Source organism: Trichoplusia ni, chromosome 14, assembly GCF_003590095.1.
Source record: "Trichoplusia ni isolate ovarian cell line Hi5 chromosome 14, tn1, whole genome shotgun sequence".
Taxonomy (NCBI): Eukaryota; Metazoa; Arthropoda; class Insecta; order Lepidoptera; family Noctuidae; genus Trichoplusia; species Trichoplusia ni.
Window position 1 is genome coordinate 10,767,796 of NC_039491.1, and position 23,123 is coordinate 10,790,918.

The 23,123-nt window shown below is 35.1% G+C and overlaps 1 protein-coding gene across 3 annotated transcripts in view; it reads right to left on the reverse strand.

Moving 5' to 3' along the window:
• Positions 1–23,039, reverse strand: part of LOC113500413 (myc box-dependent-interacting protein 1) — a 42,643-nt gene extending 19,604 nt beyond the window's left edge. For 2 of the 3 annotated variants that reach the window (XM_026881172.1, XM_026881171.1), the window contains exon 1: positions 22,829–23,039. In XM_026881172.1, coding sequence (XP_026736973.1) covers positions 22,829–22,897 — 69 coding nt within the window. In that variant the 5' untranslated portion in view covers positions 22,898–23,039. The remainder of the gene's footprint in view (positions 1–22,828) is intronic. The other variant, XM_026881173.1, reaches the window with a different exon arrangement.
• Between the last annotated feature and the right edge of the window lie 84 nt (positions 23,040–23,123).

Consider the following 23,123-nt stretch of genomic DNA (forward strand, 5'->3'; position numbering starts at 1 on the left):
GCGAGCTGGCTGTGTTAATAGTATGTCATTTAGTATACTTTGTATACAATACTGGGCCAGCCCAAATGACCTTTTAATAGTGCCTTATCACTTAAATATCAAGTTGCATTTTATTGTTTTGTTTATCACGTCAAAGTGACATCGGGAATACGAATAAAGCAAAGACTGAACGTTTACATAATAATATGTACATAGCAAATTCGTAAGCATTTGGAATAATTCTTAGTTGACATAATCGCTGAGATGAGTTCAAAGTATCTTATACTTCATTAACACTCAGTATTTTGGTATATTGGACATTTACTTATGTGCAACGAGCCTTATCGTGTCAAGAATACTCACAAACGTCCGTCTCCTTGACGTTTTATGGGTAATAACGTTCTACAACAGGATGCATATACTTTGTTACTTCATGTACAGTGAAATTCAATTCATTCATATGGATATTATCAGGTTCAGAATCTCTAACGGGTCAGGATACTCAGGAACATGTTTCGAATGATTAAACAGGTAAATGCAATTACATTTTCAGATCCTAATAATGCTGACCTTCAAAGAGATCTGGTCCCTTTGTCCCCAAAACAATCACTAGATCAATAGATAGTTTAATCTTTATTAACCCGTCTAAACAGATGTTATTCCCTAACAAGTTACTTTCAAATAACAGTCTACCGAAGACTAAATAAATCGTCAAACTTTGTAACAGGATTAAGACAACAACATGGTCCTGTTGAGAGCCGGCCATTCACCTGCAGTAGGATGCCGTAAGCTCGGCTGGCGACCTTCATTCCGATGTAATTTCATTCAAATTCTTATTGAATCTTGTACTCAAGACGCATATTGAGCCGGCTTCGCTAAAGTGAACAGGATTATAAAACCATTTTTAGTTTATAGTTACTGCTAAATATTTATCTTGTAAATTGAAATCGATTAGTAACTTAACAAATTAATTTGATTATGATTAAAGCCATAAGCTGCAGAATCCTTAAAGATGAAAATCTACGAACCATTTACTACTATTACAGAAATTCTGAACCAGATTTTAATTTTGAATTACATCAGAGTCATTACTAGAAATGTTCAAACTGACAGCTTTCAATCTCATCGCCTGGATGGTACAGACAAACACACATTAGTTAAAGCTATATTTTCAATTTCTGAAACGTGTAATCACTATTTGTGTACACTATAATTGTGATTGTAAACGCCAGTGTGAAATAACAAAAGCAAATCAGTTTCTAGAGGCTGTCTCAAGGACACGACACACGGTTACTCTGTTCAATATTGTATAAGTAGAGGAAACAGATGCAATAAAACAAACAAAACAGTAAGTAGTAGATGCAATTCTTGGAACAACGAAACAAATTATTTCAGTTTTAAGCATAATCAGAAACTAAATTGCATCATCATAAAAACCGTCACGTGCTCCCAAACTTAACATATTATTTGCTAAAATTTTAATCAAGGAAGTCAATGATATTCGTAAGTAGTTTTATAAAATAAAATAATCAGCTAAGTAAAATACAAATAATAGTTAAATAAAGATATGAAACTAACGGGTGTTAACATATATGGCTTTAAGATAGGGAATGATAAAATATCCTTAGTCATTGCATCAAAAATGAAGGTGCCATAGTCCATTGAAATAAGAAACAAATTAGGTTCAATATCGGAGCTGTTTAACTTACTACAACTATTTAATATCACAGTGAACAGAGGCAAACAATCAAAGCAATTACTGAAGCAGCCAGCGATGACAATATGACATTAAACTAAACGGCCTATTAGATAACAGAATACGAACCTTGCATAGCCTACGTAACGTCATGCAGTGTTTCCACATGAAACACTGATTTAAAAGCATAGGTGGAAGTTAATACAAAACAAACCCAATTCGATGATGAAGCTACAGATTTTACAGGTGTTGTAAAGCTTAGGTTTCCAAACGTTTAATTGAATTAGGTGACATGACCGTGACACATTTAATGATGCATGTCCGCCGAAAATTTTAATTTATAATATAAAGTCCCCAGATTTAAGAATAAATGCCACACTTTTGGTAAGCTTTACCTATGCATCTAAAAGGTTCGAGTAGTATGATTAACTAGATGTATTAAATTATTGACTATCATTAGATCGCTACCTACATCACCACGTTCGCAGACCCAATTGAATTAACGGTAACATTATTAGTTTAGCGATTATATCTGCCGTACTTCATAGCACTTAAAAGGGTTATTTTGGATCCTCTTCTACTTGAGCTTTCAAGGCACTTACGTACCCAATCATTCTCTTTTAAGAACTGAGCTGAAATCAATGGTTTCCTTTTTGATTCAGATTGTATTAATCATAAAGACTTCGCATCCTATAATTAACGACAAATTGTTAATTGTTCCTTGTAGTTAACTTTTAGATCCGTATGGTCTCAACTATTTATTTCATAACAGCATTAACGATGAGCCATAGGAAGAGGAATGCATAAGTATACATAACGTTGTATTGCAGCAGAAACAAGGTGCAATGAGCCTAGTACTAGACGGCTCATGTTTGCATCAGGTTAAAGCATCCCTACAAATGCAATATCCACTACACGATATAACAAAGAACAAGCTGACTTGGTTACTACTCTAAACTCAACAATGGGGATAAACGTATAAAAAAATACTTTTTTATTCAAGATACGAGTACGATAAGAAATCGTAATTAATTTCAACATAGCCCAAAAAACACGAACAGTTTCCTCATTGATAAGCCATTTTGGAAAATAAGCTAATTGGAGTATTTTTAATGTTCATATTCCTTGTTCTCTTTTTTTTTTGAGAGAAATCATGCACAACCTAGTAACATTTACCTACTCATTTTCATATCGTAACCATATCACGAGAATGCTCTAGTTGGGCCGCAGCGAGTTGTGAATTTCGTAATTTTAGTGAAACCATCCACATGCCACAGAAGAAGGCCACTTTCAACAACGGACGTTAAAGGGCTAATATTAAACTACTGTATCGGCCATTATTTCACGAAACACGAAAGCATTTTGCCGATACACGACCTAAAAACCGAACACTTAGAAAGGATAAGTGGCACTTACATTTACATGTTACTTTGTGAAATACGCCGAAGCCTCAATACAATATCGCAGGGAACTTAGGTGATGCAAAATCACGTGACCCTGATTCGAATGCTGATCAGCCGATGCACTTATTGCGATCTTGACTTTCACAGTCAAGTTCAACCCGTTCATTAAAAATCGTTGACCAGAAAACCTGTCAGTAAGTTATGCAATATTTTATGATTGGAATTTTTTTATAAATATTCAGCGATTTCTCTGCTTTGTGAGCATGATGCAGATCGACACACTTGCAATAGATATAACTCTACATAGTTTCTTCGTTTTATTTATTAAAATAAATATTAAAGAAAACCAATAAGTTCACATCGTAAATTTTTAGAACGCTGCCTTTGTCATGTCTATCTCTGTTTTGTAAGTTTTCATAACGTCTTAGTTTAAGTTTCAATACCGAAGACGTGAATGATTACAAAAAGGAATATGTTTTAAATGCTCGTGTTTCAACTAAACAAGCTGAAAACTTCGTATTCCTTGTCATACGCCGCAAACTAGATCGAGATGTACACGACACTCGTCTATTTACAGCTCATTGTTTAAGCACAAGCATTCAGGACTGACGGATCACGACTCGTGAGTTTACAAATGTTTGGAATATATTTTCTAATTGTCGTCGTTATGGCAAAATATGGGCTAAATGCTTCCTGGTGACCGATATTCCATCCAAAGTAATGTTTGTGAGTTCTTAATTATGTTGAAATTTGGGGCACATGGCGCAATACATGCAGTTTGGAGTAGATTCATGAATTTAATTTACATTAATATTAAAGCTTCCTGGAAAGAGAAAATATGTATCTACCAATTAATAAATTACATGAAAACATAATCATAAAGTAGAAAATTATAACAACTAAATATGTGAGTGGGGTAATCGAGCAATGTCGGTGTAAATAAAAAAGATTATTCAGTAGTTTAATTTAGCGACAGCAAATGAATACTTTATGGTTTCTTCAGAAATAGAGCTACACCGGGTTTAATTACAACGCGAAGGGCATCTGGGGAATACAGAGAACAGTTTCATGAATGGAATGCGGCACCAGTAAGCAGATTTTATTCTATTCAGAATTTCAGTGCAGACATTTCAAGCAAATAAAATAGGACTGACTTTTAACTTGCGGTAGATGTTTTAAATGATGATTAAAAGGGTATTAGAAAATGTAATAATGAAAGCAGTAATAGAATAAATTGCCAAGACGAAAGTAGAAGCGGTGATGACTGATCCAATTTTGTTTTTCTGCAGTGTGACAGTTACAGGCCGGTTAAATTATCGTATTATAGTTTTAACCTGTAAATGATACTGGGGAGTTATCAAGGAAACCGTTACATTTATAAGGAACAGTTATAGCAAACCGTTGCCATAATCACAAATTCATGGTAAAACATTGCTGATATCGTTAAGAGGTTATTAGCTAACTTAGATGTCATAGAAGATTAACAAGACGTACTGACCTACAAAAAGATATAAATAAAGCCTTGAGTATACCAATATATTTAGAGGATATAATGCTGTAGAATAATGATGCGACATCTATTGGCTGATAGCACAATATTCTAAAACATTATGTCTGTATATGAATGTCTCTTTAAAATGAACAAACTCCAGACATTCTAAGACTACATCAATAAGCATTAACTATAATTTCTTCGATTATAGTTTTAGATGAACAGCCGTTTACTAATCGATTTCTTTCCATTACTTTTACGACATCGTTGCTCTAATAGACTACTAACACATCCTGTCTTTCACCTAATCAGCTTAGATACGAACCTACTACCTATTAGTACCAGTTACTTTACCAATCAATAAACGAGATAGAAAAAACGCAATTCTTCAGGAACCTAAAGCCTAATTTTTTCAAACTTTATTTATGTTGCTACGTAAGACGAAACAGGAATATAAATATAACTGTTCTGTCATACCTAGCTAACATAGGAATTACAGAGCGTAATATACTTACACTGCGCTGAACGTAGCCACCGCTCAGGCTTTATTTGAAAAGGGCAGAATGATTTATACGCATTACTTCACAAACTAAAATACTACAATTTCAAGGAAATATGAATATTAATGTACTACCCGCAACGAGTTCCAGGAAATGGAGAAATCTCGTGCATTTCCCAACACAATGCAACTGAGTTGTACGAAACACTATAAAACATATGTTATTGTGGCACTTACCTATTGCATACTATAAACAAATACGTAGTAACTTTAAATTACTTATAGTTCTCGTAAATACAATCAGGAATAATAGTTTAAAATAATGAAGATTCTTGAAATACGGAAGCTTCAAGTACAATAACATAACCTCTAGTCAAAGCAATAAAATAGTTAACAGTAGTAACAGTAAAGTACAGAGGTAACAGCATTACAAATAAAAACAGAAATGACGAAACTGACTTGACTCTGTCAAAATACGAGGAACCCATTAGAATACTAAAAGTAAACAAACATCTAACTGAATCGGACATTCACATGGACTGCGGTCTAATAAGCATTTCGCAAGAGACCCTTCGAATGGACGGCCCACATGACTATTCACCTGTAAAGTACACACAAAGTTTGTCAATATGTGCCCGGTATGACAATGCTCTCAAATTAATTCAGAAGCAAGTTCCATTGCTGCAGGCCGATGAATGAAAAGCGAGACCATCCATTGTTGGCACGGACAAATTGTAATATCGAAAGTGATATAAAAGGTTATTGTGGTCGTACCTGTTATGCAGGTAAGTCTGTTGGGTCGCAAAATATCTCTAAATTTGTTTCTTTAGAGAATTAAGTTATCTTGGCTGTAGTTCGCTTGATGGCATGGTTCATGGATGAGTAACGAATACTGACTGTGTGCCCATATCTCAAATACTTTCGCGATAGTCAATCTCCGATTAGCATCAACAAAACATTCGTGATAACAACTGCAACCTCGATAAGCTACTTAGCCATGCTATAAACAAGATTAATATTGATATCTTTATTATAATAACAAAACCAATTCATTAATCGCGGGATAAACCTTACAACAGATACTACCATAACGTAACTCATTCAAATTAAAAAAGAGCACAACAACGCACGTTAACAAAGTTCTAGCAATTAAAAATAATCTCATAGGTATAAGATTCACATACACTAAAAACAAATTGAGTGCGACAGGCGAAAATAGAAAGCAATGGACGGAAGATGTGTGTCGCGACTCCGGCGCAGGTGGACGCGAGGGTGGGGGCACGCTAGACAGAGAGCGCGTTATACACGGAACTAATTTTACGCAAAAAGAAAAGGGACAGGGCGGACCGGCCAGTTTAACAACATCCACACATAGCAACATCTGGCTTTCGAAGCAACTAGAGAAATGTAATATTGATGGTCCAAGCAATTAGGAACACGATCACTTTAGACTAAGACTTGAAAGAAATTCTTAGAAACAATGTGAAAATGAAATAGAAAAACAATTGTAGACAGTTTAAATATCACGAAGCATACGGGCCATGTGTGATAGCAGCTAAATACATAAAACAAGGACGCGACATTGATTATAAAATAAAGCTAATAGCTTACACGCTTCAAATATTATCTCAGCTGACGTTCATTTAAATTAAACAATTGAAATGTACGCACGATGTGTGAAAACTGTATTAGTAACGCAGTTTCGTTATCTTCGGAGGCGGGGATCACGCTTTTGCCTCCATGACATTTGGCGCATAGCTGAGCGAGGCACAGGCAACCTCCGGGGATGCCTCGGGCCTGGCTCGTTGGACGTTCACTCGCCGCATTCCAACAAAACAGACATCGCGTTGCGAAAATTTGAAACGCTCTTGAGTAAACAAAGTTGTTTTCATATATTAGAATGAAAGTAGAAATGGAATAATGGCCTATCAAAACGCAAGATAACAGCATAAAAATTGTACGAATAAAGACTATTGACATTAAAGAGTTCGATAATAATGAAGGACTGATACATAATGCAAAACAAAACGATGCAGATCAAAGTCAGTGACACGACTGATGAAGTGAAATGTGCGAGGAATTCATCATAACCTAGAAAAAGTAACCCAGTAATGCACAGTATACTTGAGACCATTAAAAACAGCACAGTATAATCTTGACCTCATTTTTCTTTTAAAACTACGAGCGAATACGTCAACCGAAATGTTCTATAAAAAAATCTGTTAGGAACCCGCATTGAGTTTTACGAGTGTGGATATAGAGCGTGCTAGCGAATGGATTTTGATTCAACCGATGCATTTGATAGTCTCAAAAAAAACCTTGACAAAAAAAGGAAACCAAAGAGGCAGAAGAGAGAACATTATTAAAGTGGTTTTGATAAATCGGTTTAGCTACGCTAATGCTGTCGTGTGATCTGTTCGAGACCACACAGTAACTAACGCTATTCCTAATCGAAAAGGGAAACGAACGTCAAGAAACACACGTTCAGACGTCGCTTTAAATAATTTTATGTGTCTAGCCCGTAGTTGAGAAACAACACAGATTAATTTCTCTAGACAACTCTCACAAGTTGCGCATATAAATAAAGCTGATACGTTATATCAGAAAATGTATGAGATTTACAATTCGGGGACAAATGTTGTTAGTTTAAATAAAGTGAAGATAGCCCAAATAAGCAGTGTCTGTGACGACCTTGTTTTCATTTTCATTTACCATTGAACTAAATCGTCATGCTTATTGGACGATACTGGTATAAATGACATAAGAACTACTTAAAATACGCACGCGAACGGAAAATATTTTACGGGTCATCGGATTCTGAAGTGGTATCGACAGAGTGTATGAACCAAATACGTAAGTATGGTATTCAAAATATTAATGTTATTAACATCGGCACGATATTCATAATTTCCAACTCTACTCTTGGTTAACGAAATAACGTGATGAAAGTAGAACGCGGTTTTAAATGTTATATTGCAATGCAGACGCTGTTTCAATCTTACTGTGCATCAGATAAGTCGTAAAACCCTGGGGATTAGACATTTAGACTACCGAGTGAAAGATTTTGAAGATTAAACAACGAAATATCTAAATAAATTTAATTGAGCGTGTAATTCATAAGGCGTGTAGCTATCGAGACCGGATTCCACCGATCGGATCGTATAGAATGCATTGGAAAACGCATTATGTATGTAAGTGTACACAAATGGTACAAAACTTGTTCGGGTAGAGCAAGCGCCGTGTTGACTTTAACATAGACAGGTTCCTCGACGCTTTTTGTTCAACAGGCTAAAGCAATATCAATAAACTCGTTTATCTTGTGAAAGATAGCTCTCCTTTAATGGTTTGAGAACCATTAGAAAGGTATAATGAATAGATTTGAGTGCGTATACCATTAAGTCACAGCAAGGACGAAGGCACTTGACGTAAGACAAAAAATATAAGTAATATGATGTCATCGGTCATCAGTATTTGTAAGACATAATATATTAGTCGACGAATACAGAACCCGTCGCCAAATATGCGCGTACCCAACTCCATACAAATCGCGACTACATATTAATGGGCCGCGCTTTAGCGCCAAAACACAATTCAATTAATGACGCATAACGATCGTGTTACACTTGTTGCGCCGTCTAAACATTACAATGAGTTACTAATTACTGCACTGCATGACAGTCAAGGCACGTGCAAACCACGTCGACACGGTGAGCTAACCTGAACAAATAAATATTGTAAAAAGGTTTACGATGACTTTTAAAGGTCCAGCGACATCGGCAGACAATAAAACGGCGCCAGAATTGAATGACACGTGCCAAAACGAAGTTCGCATGCCATCAGACACAGAATCCAGCTTACTAGACGGGAATAGTCACACCACGGCCTGGCCTGGCGGCCGTCCATACGCGACCCCGTTCTGAAATGTCCTAACTCAATCGTCGCCTTATCGCAATTCTCAATCTTACACGTTTGTATTTAGGTGTCTTTTACTCTGAACCGTTCGTGGATATAGGTCGGGATGCCGATCATGGGACGGATATAAGTTGCGTCTGCGCCGGTCCTTACGTAATTTTTAGTTGACGATGAACTCAATACGTCACCGCGGTGCTTCCGGAAGACGGATGGACGATATTGTAAGTCCCTATTGTAAATCGAATGTACAAAAGGTGCGGCTGCAACGACCTTGCGAGAACGAATCGTGGTGTTTATATTTAGACAAAGCCATTAGATGGACTCCATTAGGGTGATGTATCGCTGTTTCGACGGCACTTGAACTTCACGTGAAGCGTTTGATTAAAGAAGCCGGGCGGTGGTTTTGAATCAGTCCAGAAAATGTTAAAGATAAACATTGTGCAGAAATGAAATTATAAAAACATATAAAAGACTATCTTTGAAATAGGCTGGCGGATATTTTATTTTCTTTGTAAACACAGCTAGTTTTTATATTGCCTGCCAACGATATTATAGTATAGTCATATTTTCATAGTGATCGCTAGGCGCGGTTCGGTTGGTTGGTAACTAAAATAAAACTCAGTCAATAGTAACATGTTACGTATCTTTTATACTAATGAGTACAGACAACTTACGATACTTTGTAATAAATTGGTTCATAAGTTTGTTCTATAACGACGCAAACCAATTAGAAAAAGACTTATAGAGGAAGACACAAACAAAGAAGTCTATAACGTGAAGGACAGATATAGATAGTTGCATACTTTAAAATGTACAGTAAATTTAACTTGTAAGAGACAAGGTTTCGTAACAAATTAGCACATGCTAGCTAAGAGTTACTTGATGCTGTGGCCTTTTTCGTCAGTGGAACTATCGTGAAGGCTCTATTAGGAAGTGGAGACATACGTACAACTAACAGTCACGAGTAAATGGCAGCTTTTTTAAATAAATAACTCTATTTAAATATTCACTTAGGGATTATAAATAACGTCCTATTTTATATGGCCACTACTTAAATGATAATAATACTAATCTTTCGTAATATATTCAACCCTTTCCATAATTATATGCAATAAAAATTTATTCTTTAGCAAAATTTTACAAGTATAATTGCTGTATGAGTTTCTAGTTTTAAAGTAAATATTATTCTGTGAACTTCTCATGATTCTTGGAGCAGACAAATGTGGCTGTCATTTTCTTAATGTTATACACATTACATTACAAAATTAAGTCGTAAACTTACACATATAATCATAAATCAAAATAAACAGCCTCCTGACGTCATAACATTATGTTCATACAACGACAAAAAAAAAAGATTCAAGCCAATAAAGCACTAAACAAAAAGAGACGGAACATGCTAGAATATGCTACACATGTCGCGATAATATTATTTACATGAAGCGTTTACACATTGATGGGAGTACGACATAAAAAGTAGAAAATGTTGATGCGGACTCAGAACCAAGTCACGTAGGTATATCGACACGCGAGGACCTTGATCCTGGACGAGTATTAGTAATAATGCCCATAAATGAAAAGGACGGGGGAAGGGATCACAGACGCCATTTAAGTTGGTGTTTAGTGCCGTTTTGGCAGCGCGTGGGAATTGAGGCCGTTCACCTGCGGACCCTGACTAACAACAAGCGTTTTTGGACCTTCTCCAAAAACAGTAACTTGGTCATACGCGGTACGAGGATATATCAACATTATGACAGAAGTATTAATTATGAATTCGTTAATTTTAAAATATCTCGAATTTTTGCGGCTGAATTCCATGCAAATTTTGATATTGAAGGCTCAGATAATCCCAATTTGAAGGAAATGTTGAAAATGAAAACGTACAGAAAACCGACCTTGTGTAAGAGAATAAAATAAAGTAACAGGAATACAGATACATAACAATATAGAAAAAAGTAAAACAGACGCAGATCAACAAATAGTTTGATAAGAACAGATAGTGGTATCGGCAATGAACGGCAATGTGCAAATACATGATGTTTGTAAATATTTAACAGAACCCACACGTAAATCCCAGACATTTTTTATGTGAGCTACTTCTAACCACTCGTGTAATTCACTATTGAAAGATGAAATGAAAAGTACAAACGAAACGGTCGTATTGTTCTTACAGTGCGCAGCGTTGACAAATTTCAGCCAAGACAAATTTATTTATAGCGATACGTATTTTGCCTTATCTACAAATTTATCTGCGCTTATTACGTAGGTATTTAGGATTAGATGACGACTTGAATTCTTTAGTGTACGTAATGACTTCTTCAGTTTTTCGTCTTAGTTCTTATACGTTATGTAGCTAAGTTTAAACTGTAATCTAGGTTATCGTAATTTAGCTTGACGCGGAGCATATTATTTAATCAAGATAAATGTAATGGACAATTAGGATTATAAATTTCTAACAGTGAAAGTATAAAACTAGCTCCTCGAATTTTGGTTTGGATAAAAGACGACAAAAACGATAAAAAACTCACAAAATTTTCACTTTTATTATAATCAATGACGATTTAGTCTACGTCTGATCATTTTACAACAAACCGGTTATCAAGGATTAGACCTACACGTGACTTAAAACAGTAAATACGACTATCTATATCATGAATATTTATTTCCACTCCATAAATGCCACACAAGACGAATTCATGACTAGTATTTTACTACTTTACAAACACTTTGTATAAGAGAAATAATGCAGTAACTAAGTAAAAAACTAATCCCCTCTTCCTGTTGGATACCATTACAACGTTTTGATTATTTTAATACGACCAGTATTAGTTATAAGTGTTCGAAGTGTACAAATGTAATAATTTTCCTTTTATCCAACTAGCATGATCTTGGTCTAGTCAAGCAATTTGTCCGCAAGTCGGTTCAGATTCGAGATTGGTCGGTTACCGCTAATCTTCCGTCTTGGGCTAGAGGTCACATTATTATGAGCTGTCATGTTTAGTAATCTAACTCGCAGACGTGCAATGTCTAGATGCATTAGATAGTTTTACTATTTGATTTGAAATAAATATTATGCTAGAAGTGGCATAATACTTCAGGCGTAGAAAATTTGAGAAAAAACATGAATGAAAATGGTAGTCACATAGAGCATTACTACTGCGGTAAACAGTAAATTAAATGAAAAACATGTTTGTCCGGAAGAGATCATAAGTACAATATTTTTTTTGATTATCAAAAATCAAATGAATCATCTTTGGATCCATTTTGAAGGGAACATGTAAACAATACTGATAAAACAGTACTTGAATAGTAATCTATACTAATATATAAAGCTGAAGAGTTTGTTTGTTTGTTTGAACGCGCTAATCTCAGGAACTACTGGACCGAATTGAAAAATTCTTTTTTTGTTGAATAGACCATTCATCGAGAAAGGTTTTAGGCTATAAATCATCACGCTGCGACTAATAGAAGCGAAGATACAATGGAAAATGTAAATCATAACTTATATCTTCTACCCACGGGTACGAAGTCGCGAGCAACAGCTAGTAAAGTTATAATATATTGCAATGAAGAAGAAAAAAAGAAATGGTTACATAAGAGACATTAATCGTGTAACTCTTATGTAAGATCAAAAAATAAGCGTGTTAATTGTTGTCTGCACGAAGATTAGCGTCGAAAATAAATGTAATATTATGCCTCATAGTCACACAATTCAATTTCCAGTATAATATATGGCCATTATAACATCGACGTAGGTGTTAGCAATATTGCAAAACGCGTAGGAATCGCTAAAACCCACCTCACATTTTTAGCCATAATTATATGTATTACAGATGTTGATTCAATAATTGTCTTGTTTGTATCGACAAGGAAATCTAGTCACGAAAGGGGGAAACATAATTAAAAGTGATTGCCGTCTTAATTGGTGACTTACGTACAACCTTGCAATGGAAAAGAACGTCTCATTGAGATGTCACTGTTATCTGATAAAATCGTAAGGAAAATGTATGTGCGAGAAGATACGACACGTCACGAGTCAGTAGGTAAACATCTAGTTAGATATTGAAACTTGAATTTCGTTAGTATTCTCGTAGTTTTAGACGGTCATGTGTCTATTAGAAGATCATGACTAACAGATGCTTGAAGAATCACATTGTAAATACTGCAGCTATTCGATGATGCTGGTCATATAAAAACAGAATTGTCTACGATTCTAGAAAACCAATCAGAATCGTCTAACGTCGATGAGGATTCTTTTAGAAATTGGGTTCAAGAGGTCAGACGGAAATCCAATGCCATTTACCGGAATTTAGGAATCTCACTTTCATTCTACGCCCAGGTCAAAACAGAACATTTTAGAAATGATTTTATGAGACCAAACCTTCCGAAAACACTATTTGCTGAATTTTGAGACTTTACTCACGCTTATCTACGAAGATTATTTTGAAGACGTACCTGATAACAAAAAGATTAAGGTTAGAACAAAAGGTACATAAAATAGTTGTTAAATGTGAATGGTTCAAGTTAACAATCTTTTAGATTTAAATAATATTACAGTTGCGAACAGTCTTGCCATTCACCAATTATTTATTCATAGCAGACCAACCAGAAGATCATAAATTATTATCATTACTGAATAATACTATAAGTATATTTTAAGATCGCATTGACGAACAAAAATGTATTAACTGAGAGAACCGTGAACAGTTTATGCTGTGATTATTGAATTATTTAAATTCCCGTAAAGAGCAGGCAAATGTCAAAGTCATCAACAAGAATGCTAAGAGGTCAATAACATCAATCATCTAAGTTCTCATATTAGTGAAACAATCAACAACACACCCGGTGAACCTGAGTAGGTCGTCGCAAGTCGCAACAGTTGTAAACGTTTGCATAGACACCGCGATGCGGATTCAGTGCTGCCACAAACACGCACCTGAGGCTACGTGCCGGCACGAGAAAGTACAAGTAAGAGAAGAAAGTGCGTAAAGGCAAAAACAAGCGGCCGACGGGTGGATCGGAATTCAGCACAGACCGCTGAGAACAAAATATTGGCTTTTGTGAGAATTAAATGGGGGAAACATGAGATTATATTGTATTGTACGTTAATATGTGCTTTTACTTTGACATGGCCCATTGAAAATCCCACACGTTGTAAATGTAGGTCAGACAAATAGTTATGTAAACTTATTATAATATTTTTATAAACGTCAAGGTTTATCAACTTAGGCCCAAAATCCTCAACATTAAAAATTCAGTTTAGCGTAAGGTCCAAAATTAATTTTTTTATTGACCATTTTAGGATGTAACATCTATGGTAATAAATTGCGAATGGACACACAAATGCAACATGGCTGACAAGAATCAGAACAAAAAATGTATGTCATTGTCTCGTAAATACCTTTGAAATAGTAATCAATCAGTTGAACATAAACAATATTGTCCACTTGTTTATCATCACCAACATTCTCCAGTATAATCAAATAAAAATGTAAGAAAACATAATGAGGGCAAATTGAACTGAAATTCTTGAAGACAATAGTAAAAAGTTATAAAATCTAACGATAGTACGCCAAGTAGCGGCAAGAATGAATGTGGAAAGAATGCAGTTTGCTAAACAGCAAGGTGTCACGATCAATTGAAAGGAATGTGCCACTGAAGGTAAGCCAGATGTCTCCTAGAGAGGCATGCATGCGTGCAGCACATTGAGGAAATATTAAACATTTGACAGACGATCACGCACGGAAGCTGCCAAACTCATTATAACGTAAAGATAGTAATGAGAAAAGAGAGAATCACAACTACAGTCCCAAAGCATCATGCAATGTTCCTAAAGCAGTTTCAATATTCGATGCTGGTAGCGGTACAAAAAATGAGGATACATAAAACTAAGAAGAAATCGAAAATTATTTCCGAATGCAATAAAACATTTTCTACTTCAATGTCGTATTTTATTAATGGAATAAATGTGTATAATCTAAAATAGTTTAATGGCGTATCATAAAATGTTCTGACATGGGCTATGGTATCTGTAGGAGCGATAATTCCATCATCTCTTTGACCTCTTTATCCCAAATATTCTTCGAACTACTTTAGTAGCAAAATGAGGTGACAATTCCGAAATACTTTCTGTTGCAGCATATCCAGGAAGATATAACTAACACGCATTTGACAATTACTTTTCAAGGTTCATATTTTTTATTTTTCTTTTACTAGATTAGAGTATACCACTTGAACAGTGATCCAACATAGTGTCTCCACTGCCTACAACAAACCTTTTAGAGCGCCATAGCCTTGAGCCGTTGAGCATTAATTTGATTATGCAAACTGATCTTCTAGTGCCCCAGTTTCAGTATAAACTAGAGTTCAGCTGTTAGAAGTAACACTTTCAACTTCAGCTATAATTCTTATATAACAAACGTTTGTTTCACTTCAGCATTGTTTTGGTTCTGTCTTTGTTCTATTATGGAGTTAGGCTGCTGAGTCACTGGTACAAATGGAATTACTACAAAAATATTCATTAAAACACATGTTCTTGGTAACAAGGTATCTGGCGTCAAAACTACTTTACGGTAACGGTTTAAAATATGTGGTAAAATCACGAAAGAATCTCTAACTCCATATAATTTAATAATAGCTCAAACCACGTTCATTTCTATATCGATACAAGTGTAACAATTGGCAACAGCCATAGGAAGTGGGCGACCGTGGTGAAATATGTGCCATAGCTTTTTAACACGATATTTTGTGCTCAATAAAAGCCGATTGCGGCATTTTAATGTTTCGTAATATTGGGAACATCGAGTTTGATTACATTATTTTATTAGAGATCGTAATGAGACACAATAAAACCTAATTTTGTTTTAAGAAAAATAATTTTAGTGACTTGAAATGAGTACTTTGGCATGAAGTGGACGAATAAGTGGTAGAGAACCTAGTTTTGGTCAGGCCAAAAAATTGTTTATAAGCACTTTATGTTAATTGAGCTACTGCAGAAAATACTCTAAAGAGGTTGACGCAGACGAATAAACGGTTTGGGTTTTTAATTGATTAGTTATTTGGACGTTATATTCTTGGCAGAGATTACTAAGTTAATCCTTCTCATATGTCTCCATAACAATTAACAAACTCAATTTTTCGATGGACGCCAAACTATAAAAAGTGGTGACTCATAGACGATTAGTCAGGCACGGAGTACATTTAAATGTGAGAGATAGAGAAGTTAAGGGCTATCGTAAACACTAGACAGAACACGCGATGTTTTCTCTCAAGCAACTGGACTATACCTACTTATACTGAAGAAGATTTGAAACTAGTATGTTACGTAGTACAAGATTTAATTAAATCGTTAAGTTAACGTCCGAGGTATAGATATAATATCGGAGTGAGCAATGTACTGAGATCATGGAAAAGGAAAATTTATAAATGTCTTCTTCAGTACTACGTTTAGAGTTTCGAAAAATGCATTATGAACTTTGAGAAGTTACCCGTTTTCCCAATATCAATAGAAATGTTAAGCAATATGATTAAACGAAAGTGGTTGCTGGTGGTAGGCGTAGCGTGGGACAGGCGCAGTTTCGTGGGTGCAGTGATATCAAGGAGAACACCTACAGTTTGGTGGCGAACTATTATGCTAATGTTAAAACAGCGAAATCGGATTTATAGTGATGTCACCGCGGGCACTTGGAATGCCGTCTGCAAAGATACTCTCCGGATTGGATTTTGAATAATGAATACCAGTAGTACTGCACCACGTTTAATAAGACAAGGCCGATTATATAATCAAATCACGCTTTTAGAACAAAAGTTGTAAAGAGTGAATAGACGTGACTCACAATTAAGACTTAAAATAACTAATACTAATACCTCGTCATGTATTTATGTTGAGTATGAAGGTCGACCTGATATCCAAAATAGCTTCGAAACTCAAAAGTAACTGCATCTATTTCATTCTTCAAAGTAGAATATAGATCTTCTCTAAAGTGGGTCATCTAAATATACTCATTTACTTATTGTTTTCCAAACATCGGTACATAACGTAACGGCATGGTAATATAACATTGTTTGGCCTTGATTTACTGCTCACAATCCGAGCATAATGAGTGTCGACAAGTTTGTTGATCAAACAAGAGATTCGACCAATGGCACTAATGAATTGCAAAATGCAAGACAAAAGACACAACATAGATTAGAAAATTGTTTCCTTCTTATGAATTGCAAGCTGAAGCGTAGAATTAACATATGTGAAGTATTTGTTAAACGATTGACAGTCGCGTCTCGTCTACATCGGGGCCATAGAAAGTTCTTCATCTTCACAAAGCTAAAATTGTCCATACTCACAGTTTAGGTGTGGATTTGCATTACAAATATTAGAATACCGCCATTAGAATAGTCACTTTCGACAATATTACTTGGTAGACGTCCAAACGTATCAAAAGTTATTTGGCTGCGGTTGAAAACGAAATCGAATGTTTGAAATGTTTGTGACAAGATACCTGTGGTTTGGAGGATAATTTTAACTGTATTACGAAAATAATTGCTGTAGGAAAATTGTTTGCTGTTTTACACACAATGGCTATGGTAAAATTAAATATTGAATTAACTACATTTAATATTATACCTCAATAAGTAATGAGGGAAGAAGCTAAAGAGAAAATTAGTAATAAAACTATCTTTTTACTTGGGACATAAAAGATTTTATCTCTAAACTCTCACTCATTTAAATTCCAACAAACATAGAGAAATGTCTCTAGCAGATAATAAACGATGAGTTGTGGGCGTCGGCCGGCGTTCCCATGACGACTGCACAGTTCACAGTTAACCCAACTGTTAGCATTAAGCATTGTCACGTATCGACCTTTGCACAACGTGGATGTGGCGACGCACTCTCGAATTTGGGCTTTATATCATACAGGATAGAGAATATGATTCCAGGAAAGTTTCACATTGCTTGATACGTTCCAAGTTATTGGAATAGTAAAGGGCTTGCGACTTCCTCATGATGTTTGCAAGCGGAATGTATGAATAGATGATGATTCTAGAAACTTTCTCATGACTTGATTGGCTTTGTATTAGATGTCTGTGGGGACTCAACGCTGGCTCCCGTACTTAAGTTCACACATCGAGTAATAAAATTAAGTATTATAAATCCCTGACCTAGTATAATAACAAACGGTTCAGAGATGCTTCTTTACTCTTAGTTTCTCCGTTGTATATTTATGGTACATAAATCCGAATATTTGAAATTCACCGATGCTTTCTGAATAGCTAGATTTACAGCCTTGGATTCTGTGCCAGCTATCATAACTACATCCTGTCAATTTATTATCAGATTCCAAACAATCTTGGTTTTAATAGATGCAGAATAATGGAAATGAGATTTAGTCTAAAAAATATCAAGTAGTTTCTGAAGCATTTATTTTAAGTACGTTACTTTTCAATGATGACCACATATTATAGGTGTATTTACCTTAAATCAATCTTATGCTAGCTAGCACACCGACAAACAATAACTAAGATGGAATTTCAAGTCAGCTCGGCCCACACTGGGGTCAAGGATGTGAAGTTCATGTTATCAATTTATTATTTCAAGCGGCATATCGGAATTTCCGGAATGGGGACGGAACATGTTAGCCAATTTCTCTTATATCTAACTAAAAATATTTTATTACTGCCGTAGAGATTGGCAATTTCGCGGCCATTGTGTGTCCATGACAATGTCTAGTTTCCTTTTTGCTTCCTCCGTTGCCAGACGACAAAAAAGCTTATAGACTGTCGTGTATGGGTGGATAATAGACTGCGTGGTCAGCTCAATATACCTACATCTAGTTTTTTCAGGTATCGGACCATGACACATTTTCCAATTTTAAGTTCTGAATGAAGGTCGCTAATGTTTATTATAACTTCAATTTGTTTCGATTGTTTTTAGGTCTTTTTATCCACATTTTACTAAATCTTCAAGTATAATCAAATGTAATCGGGATCGATTTAATTTGACATTTACTGTCTTCTCATTGTCAATCCAATGGAATCGACTTGAATTGCTATTGAAATTATATAATTACAGCATGACAGCGGGCAGTGGTTATTTAGCTGACATTTAATACCACAATGGGCCCTGCCTACACCGCATATAGACTGAACATCGCTATTCACGAGTGATCAACTAAGAGCTGCTAAAGTAAGCCTAAAATCTGCCAAGTACCGGAAAATCCCGTCAGATTACATAAATCTGACATAACAGAGCAGTTATCTCAGTAGCGTAGCGTGATAGATAGGTTTTAATTACTCTAGATTACATGTGCTGAAGTGGGAAGACAAATAGCTTTTTATCATGAACGGTTTGCCTCACGACTGATAAATGTACGATTTTTGGAAACGAATCCGGTCAGATTTTTGGCCGAAAAGAGAAAGCTGGGGAAATCAATGTCAGGTCTGATTACTGGTTGATGAAATTAAAGGGGTTTTGAAGCATTTGGCGATCTGTGCTTAAAGTAGGTCATATTAAAATAAATATTATGTTATGTTTATGAATATTAATAACAAGTAGTACATAATATTAGCATCTGATAGGGTAAACTATTAATATTTTTTCGTTATTCATATCTTTAATTATGATTAGCTGATACTATTATTAATTGATTGTTTTGAAGCGGGTAATATAAGAAAACCGATAGCAGATAAAAAAGAAAAACAATAAATGCACAATGTTCTCTCGTGTTTGATCTTATGTTATTTAGTTTTACGAATGTCGAAGATTCACCAAATTTGCTTACACTTATTTTTTTTTTAATCACTTTTCTAAGTTTTACTGTAGGTAAACACTAAATTTTGACACAAATCGGTTCGTATTACGAAATTTAATAAGAAAATTACTTCTTTTCCTAATATTTTTATTTCGGCGTTCAATATAAACTGGCGCAAAATTTCATCGGTCCTAATACAGTTCTTTGTAAAATCGTAACGAATATGCATTTATAATATTAGTATGGAAACTAACGTGGGTTGTTCGGTTCTCTCATAACATGCGTTGCTGTGTAAACTAAAGGGCAGAACAAAAACCGGTTCATAGTAAAATGTATAAAATGTCCAGATTGCCGAATACCTTCGGGCACGTTTTACGCGTTTTATGACGCGGTCGGCGTTTCGTCGTTAATTTGGAAATTACAGGTTATTTAACAGGATCATTATGCTGGATTAGCTCGTAACGCGGATAAAAGGGTAAGGGCATGCAAGCGAGGTTTTAGTATTTTCTTCTAAATGTATTTTGGAATAAAACTTGATAGTTTAATTTGGAGCCGAGAGAAAAATACTTGTAAAACACACGTACATCCTTTTTATATTACTAAACCTGTGCTATTGCTGGATTAAGGTGTCACCCATTTCACCTGGCAAGATTATGATGGCTGATTGTTTTGACTTTTTACGAATTGCTAAAGAAGACATAGACATCAACCGGCCATCTCCTCGGCCTACCTCGTTTGTGAATTCTTTAGAAGTTCAAAAAGCGATTGTACTCTATTTGCTTTTACAAAAAATGCTATCAAATAAAGCGATAACATGAACAAGTGTTTTACGTTTATAATTATATCCTCGTTATATTCAGAATGTTCGCGGTACTTCCCAATAATACTCTTGCATGATTTTCCACCGTTTTTCGTAGAACATCGGATGATCGGCACTAAATGCACTAATGCGTTAATTAAGCAATGATCCTACTGATAAATTATAACGTAAAGAAAGTGTGAAACATTTCGTGTCCAAGTATTTTCTTTATTGCAACACGATCAACGCCATCTACTCGATCTATTAAGCGCTGAAATACAATTCTCGGAATAGTTTTTATTAAAAAAAATATACGGTCTTCTTGTTTAAGGTACTATTATTCTATTCCATTTATGACTGATTTTTGCCATGAAGAAGACGACAAAAATGAATAAATAAAACTAAATATCAAGTACCTGTACTTTATACATTGACCCCGTAAATGTTTTGTTTACCTATAAAAGTAATGTACACTGACGTCACCAGGTTAATTCGTTTATTGATGAGCACCTCCAAATACGAAGTGATTTGTTTATCGATCGGCGACCTAGACGTTCGGAAGTACGAGTGTAATGAACTTACAACATTCCATGACTAATTACTGTACCTAACCGGCCTAACTCTTGATAAGAGGTTGTTTATGGTCAATTGTAATTAATATTACATTAATAAAATAGTTATCTATTATGACTGGCTGTTAGCAGAGTCCCTGGCCCATATATTATGTTATATTATATCAGTCTGAATTATGTGATATAATAATGTTACATTAGGTGGTTATATGATACAATGTAGGTACCTGGTTTTTTTAACAACAAAAATATGTATGTAACTTCAAATAAATACCAAAGGTCCTAATAACAGCTTTTTCACCTAAATAAAAAAAGCCTACAAAATCAGTTCCTCCTAGTCCAAAGTTATGAGGTAACAAACATAAAAAGAAATACAGACATATTGAAAAGCTCCTTCTTTTTAAAGAATGTAATGAGAAAATAGCATTAAGTATGTAGAATAATGCTGCCACTGCAGCAAAATTAAACATTTGTGATACAATAAAATGCTATCAAAATAATGCTTAGTTAACAAGTATTTTATTTCTCACTAATGTAATACAACACTTGATTACTCACCCCTTGGTTCAGGTCAATGTATTCAATTATACCTACCTACCTGTTGTACATCATTACTGAATTTTTGATTACATAAAAACTTTTTTAAAAGAAGTGTTTAATCAATTAAACTTTTTTTAAAAGGTTAAAGCTAATGTCGTTTTTTCTAACCTATGTAGTTTTGTAAGATTTATTAAAAAACTTTTTGAGTAATGAGTTAAATATGTTTTAAAATCACACTTATATTAGTTAAAGAGTGAGGCAAGTGAATGTCTAATTGTTGGCAATTATATATTAGTAGTGGTGACGCTGGTGGGCCCATTGCCAGAGTGGGTCAATAGCCGACTGGCTGTACTATCTATGTATAAAATAATATCTGCATATTTGAGGTAATTAGGTTATGTTAATGGAATGGGAAGAATATAGATATAAATAAAAATCTCGAAAAATACATTTAATAGATATTATTTACTTTCTACTAAGATATTAAAACTATTTTTTTAGTAAATAAAATTCATTACTACAGCAATTCATAAACTCATATTAGAAAGAAATCACAGCTCTTTCTACAATAAATATAATTCATAGAACTAGAGGCACAGAGCGACAGTCCACATAAAAATAGATGAGTTGAAATATCCACATCGTTTTTGCGAAACCAGCCGGACAGATCGGCTGTCTCCGTTCGTTCCCAAGCCAGAGTGTTATTTTTATAACAGTCCCAATTCCCCAGAACTGTCTTGTGTAATGAATGGGTTTATTAAATTAATGTGACAACCTAACAGTTAGTGGTATAGAGAACCGAACCTCTTGTATTGTATTCTACTTACAGGTCAATCCAAATTTATCACATCTGCTCAGAACTAAAAATAGAATATTAAATACCCTGGAAATGATAAAGCTGCAGCTTTGCGACGACACTGCCTCTTACATTACGGTACTCAGGTGTACGTACGTAAACAATATTAAGGAAAAACACAGGTGTTTCACGTAGCATTATCTACGACGAGCAACAGGTGAAATTCGATGCACAAGGAAACCGGCTAACAGCCTAGCCACAAGAAACCTGCCCCGAGTGCCACCGATCGACTCAAAAACATACTTTCACAATACATCAGTAGTTAAATACATAAAAAATCACCATCACCTACTAACATCACTCTCAATGTGTAAAATGAATAAAACAATAAATACCTTTTCCTTTGCCCGTCCGGCATGTTTTTGCACTGTTTTCGCGATCAACGCACCTTTACTTTCAGCCATTTCAATCACTGTTTCATTACAAAACGTCTATATTTCAATACACTATCAATCTGCAACCGAATTTGGCCGCAGCTGTTTGCTGTCACACGTCAAAATCCAAATGCGTGCTATCGCCGTATTGTACTGCCGCGAATGAGAGAAAATTGTCACCCTAGCGCCTCGGTGTCGAAGATTTGCATTGCAAATAGTTACTTGTAGTAGAGATAGATGGCGTTAAAACAGGAAA